The sequence below is a fragment of the Dendrobium catenatum genome, unplaced genomic scaffold (genome assembly GCF_001605985.2).
Source record: "Dendrobium catenatum unplaced genomic scaffold, ASM160598v2 fragScaff_scaffold_1335, whole genome shotgun sequence".
Lineage (NCBI taxonomy): Eukaryota > Viridiplantae > Streptophyta > Magnoliopsida > Asparagales > Orchidaceae > Dendrobium > Dendrobium catenatum.
The window spans coordinates 168,813-172,627 of NW_021319797.1; the positions used below are offsets into that span (position 1 = coordinate 168,813).

General features: G+C 32.8%; 1 protein-coding gene across 1 annotated transcript; it reads right to left on the reverse strand.

Annotated features, from left to right (window-relative positions):
* Positions 1-296: 296 nt before the first annotated feature.
* On the reverse strand, positions 297-973 carry LOC110095037 (mannose-specific lectin-like). The gene has a single exon (XM_020820403.2). The coding sequence runs from the start codon at positions 900-902 to the stop codon at positions 390-392; it is 513 nt and encodes a 170-aa protein (XP_020676062.1). The 5' UTR covers positions 903-973; the 3' UTR covers positions 297-389.
* Between the last annotated feature and the right edge of the window lie 2,842 nt (positions 974-3,815).

Here is a 3,815-nt window from a genome sequence, read left to right on the forward strand (position 1 = left end):
AATTTTTTTTCTATTTCATACATAAAATTATACATTTCACAATCCTATCATACTCTACATAAGAGTTCATCTTCCCTCCTACCAAAAAGCTTTGGCTCATTGAAGTTTTTTTTCTTTCTTTGAACAAGTTATATCTCTCGTTCCTATTTGCATGCAGATAGTTTCATTCAAATTCGTTACTCAACCCAATAATTTAACCATCAAAAAGCTCGTGAAATATATAAGTTAGATAACCAACTAATTATTTGATAAATTCTTATTGCAACAACACACAATCACTGGAAAATTAACTTGCTTAGGCAATAGCATCGCAGGAGCCAATGCCTTTTTATTCAAAACACATATACTAACAACACTTCTTTCATCGTCTCTGTATTAATGTTACTCTTTCAAGGATACAGCTCCTTCACCTTGTTCTGCGCCGCGCCGGATGCCGCCGCCGTGCCGTTGCTATGCGGGATGACGACAACAGCAGCATTGCCAACGTTGGTTCCAGTCGCCCAAATAGCGTTGTTAGAGTTATCGTATATGACCACGTTGCGATCTCTCTGGAGGAGGAGATAATAATTCCCATTTTGGCGATTGGTGTTGCTCGCCCAGATCACTCTGCTGCCACTATAAATTACGAGATTGCCATCGGTCTGCATCTTTAGAACGCAGCCGGAGGCCCTTCCGTTGGTCCCCGTGGCCCAGACGGCTTTGATGTTATCGTAAAGAACAAGGTTACAGTCTGGCTGCATGATGAATAAGTAGGGGCCTTGTGCGAGTGATTGTCCGGGTCCAAGCGACTGGCCGGCGTTCAGGCGGTTGGCGGCGGAGGCGGGAGTGGTTAGGAGGCTGAATAAGGTGGCGACGGAGAGGAGGAGGAGGAGGATTGTTGGGGAGCTGGGGGAGGAGGCCATGGCTGTGTGGGATGATTGGGAGGTTGGGAGTATTGGGTTATGCTTTGGTTTGTTGAGTGCTTGCTGAAGGGAAGATGGGTTGCTATTTATAATAAATATATTGGTACGAATGAGAATATAATAATATAAAAAGTGGGATACGCTGTATGGGATCGAGTTATGCGTGCATAACGCCGTGTACCGTTCGTTAAACTAATATAATATAAGGAATTTTTTTAAAAAATAATAAAAAATATCGTTAAATACTATAGTAAAAAATAAAAGGAAGTTTTACATACATACCAAATAATATTATTTTATTTATATATTTAACACTTAAAATTTTAATATTACATACATACCACCCATAATTTATTTTAATATCAAATAAGAATGGTAAAAAAAAATATATATGAGTGATAGGAAAGAAATATAAATAGTGTATTTGATATTAAAATAATATAAGAAGGTATGCATGTAATATGAAAGTTATAGGTGTTAGATATGTAAATATGATGTTATAAAGTTGTATGTATGTAATTTTTTTAAAATAAAAATGATTTGACTTTAATATTATATTATATTTTTACATTAATATAAAGAGCATTTAAAATTATTCTGATAAAAAAATAAATAAAAATATTCTTATTTAAAATTTCTTCAAAAATATATATATATATATATCAAAATAATATAATTTAGGTTATATATATATATATAAAGAGAGAGAGAAAGAGAGAGATTTTTCTCAAAATATTTTTGTAAAGTTATGATAAGATATACTTTTTGAACTAAAAGACACCTTTTATCTCTTAGCATATGAAAAATTGCCTTCCAAGTGGTTGATGACGCTTCATTTCCTGCATGCTATTTTGATGAATATTTTTCAACTTTGAAGTTATAAGAGAAGTTGAGAACAGAACTTCAGAAACAATGGGCTTCCGTTAAAGCTAACAGCTTTCGTTTGGTTACCGAAAGCTATAAGTTGATAAGTATATATATCTCACTTGTTTCTGATGCTCAGGATTTACCTGTTGTTACGTCGGTTGGTGATGAATTAGATGAAGTTATGTCAATTTTGAGTTTAAATTTATTTAGAGCAAATTTTGAATTAAAAGACTAAAATATTATTATAATTTTGAGCAAAATAAAACATTTTTTGATAACTGCTCATATATAATCCATCATTATAAATCACACTTGTAACTTCTTTTTTTCAGCACAGTCGTAAGTTCCATCTTTACTGATCAATACCAAAGGCTAGAGAGCTGAATGGATCAAAATGAGATTAAAGCTTCGTTTGGGACCGTTTTTTTACTGTTTCTTAAAACAACTTTTTAGTACAAAAGTTAAAATTTTTGTACTAAAAAATTGCTTTAAAAAATAATAAAAAAACCGTCTCAGACGAAGGCTAAATGGATGTGAAGGAACACTGCACCCATAGCTGTCTTTGTCCCACACACCAAACATCCCCATTTCCAATTTCTCCACGTATTATTAAATATATCAATAATTAACATAAAATTTTAATCATTTCAAGTGTTATATGATTTTGACAATATATATATATATATAGCTAGTTGATCAGTCGATAAGATATTTGAAAAATACTATCATCTTATTCAAATTCTTCTGAAAAAATATCGGAAATTCTTTTGAAAAATTAGACTGTCAGAAACCCACAGGAAAATAGTCTGCTGGAAAGCCGCCTGAAAAATCTGTCGGTAATGGACGATTTTCCTGTGTTTAATAAATAAAAAAACTTATATATATCATTATAAATCACACTTGTAACTTCTTTTTTTTCAGCACTGTCGTAAGTTCCATCTTTACTGATCAATACCAAAGGCTACTAAAGGCTAGAGAGCTAAATGGATCAAAATGAGATTAAAGCTTAGTTTGGGACTATTTTTTTAGTATAAAAGTTAAAATTATTGTATAAAAGTTAAAATTATTGTACTCGAAAACTACTTTAAGAAGCAATAAAAAAAACTATCCCAAAAGAAATCTAAATGAATGTGAAGAAACACTGAACCCAGAGCTGTCTTTGTCCCACACACCAAACATACCCATTTCCAATTTCTCCACGTAAACCCTTTCCCCTAAACGGATTTAGGATTAAGGGTACGGAGCCACCCTAAAATTCCAAGTCAAAAGCTCTTTTTGAACCAAGCTCAAATCTGAGCTGGACAAACTAACAGTTATCTTCTATTGGCTTTATGCAGACTTAAATTTTTTTTTTGTCCCGTTAAGCTTCTCATTTAATTTTATGGGTCATTGAAGAAGCTTCAAGAAATAAGAAGATAATAACAATGAAAGCTTGCGTGTGGGGAAGGCAGCCAAATGGCTTTGGTTTATCTTCAAAAGTCCTAAAGTTGAGCTTTACTACTCAAGTCATTCAACCATGTGCAAAAAGTATATATCCCTTCTATTGCAACACACTTTTACTATAAAATTGCAATATCTTACTCTTACGAGAAGGGTGAGAGAAGTGGCCAACCTCATGTTTTTGAGTACTTAGTACATTATGGGAAGCATATATTTACATAGGTTCTTTTGCCATTTTTCATTTTAGAGATAACTCCTACTTTTAGGAGGAAAAAAATAGAAATATAACTACATAATGCACGTAATTGATCAAATAATTATATTGTTTACTTTAACAAATATATATATGTATATATATATATATATGCTAGAAAGTTTTTTTTTCAAAACAAACTGTTCATTTTTGTATTTATGGACTACTTTTCAATTCAAATTGTTCGTGTGATAAGGATGATGACAATAGGATTGAGTTCATGCAAGAACAAGATCTCGTTGGAGAAGGCAATGAAAGTATCGATTGCATGTGAGGAAAACATGACCTTGCTTAGCAAGGCTCGTAGGACTGGTGAATGAGATAGAATTTGCTGAGAAAGGCATTGTGGGGCC

Coding starts and splice junctions, on each gene's coding strand:
- LOC110095037 (XM_020820403.2), bottom strand. CDS start 902: ATGGCCTCCTCCCCCAGCTCCCCAACAATCCTCCTCCTCCTCCTCTCC.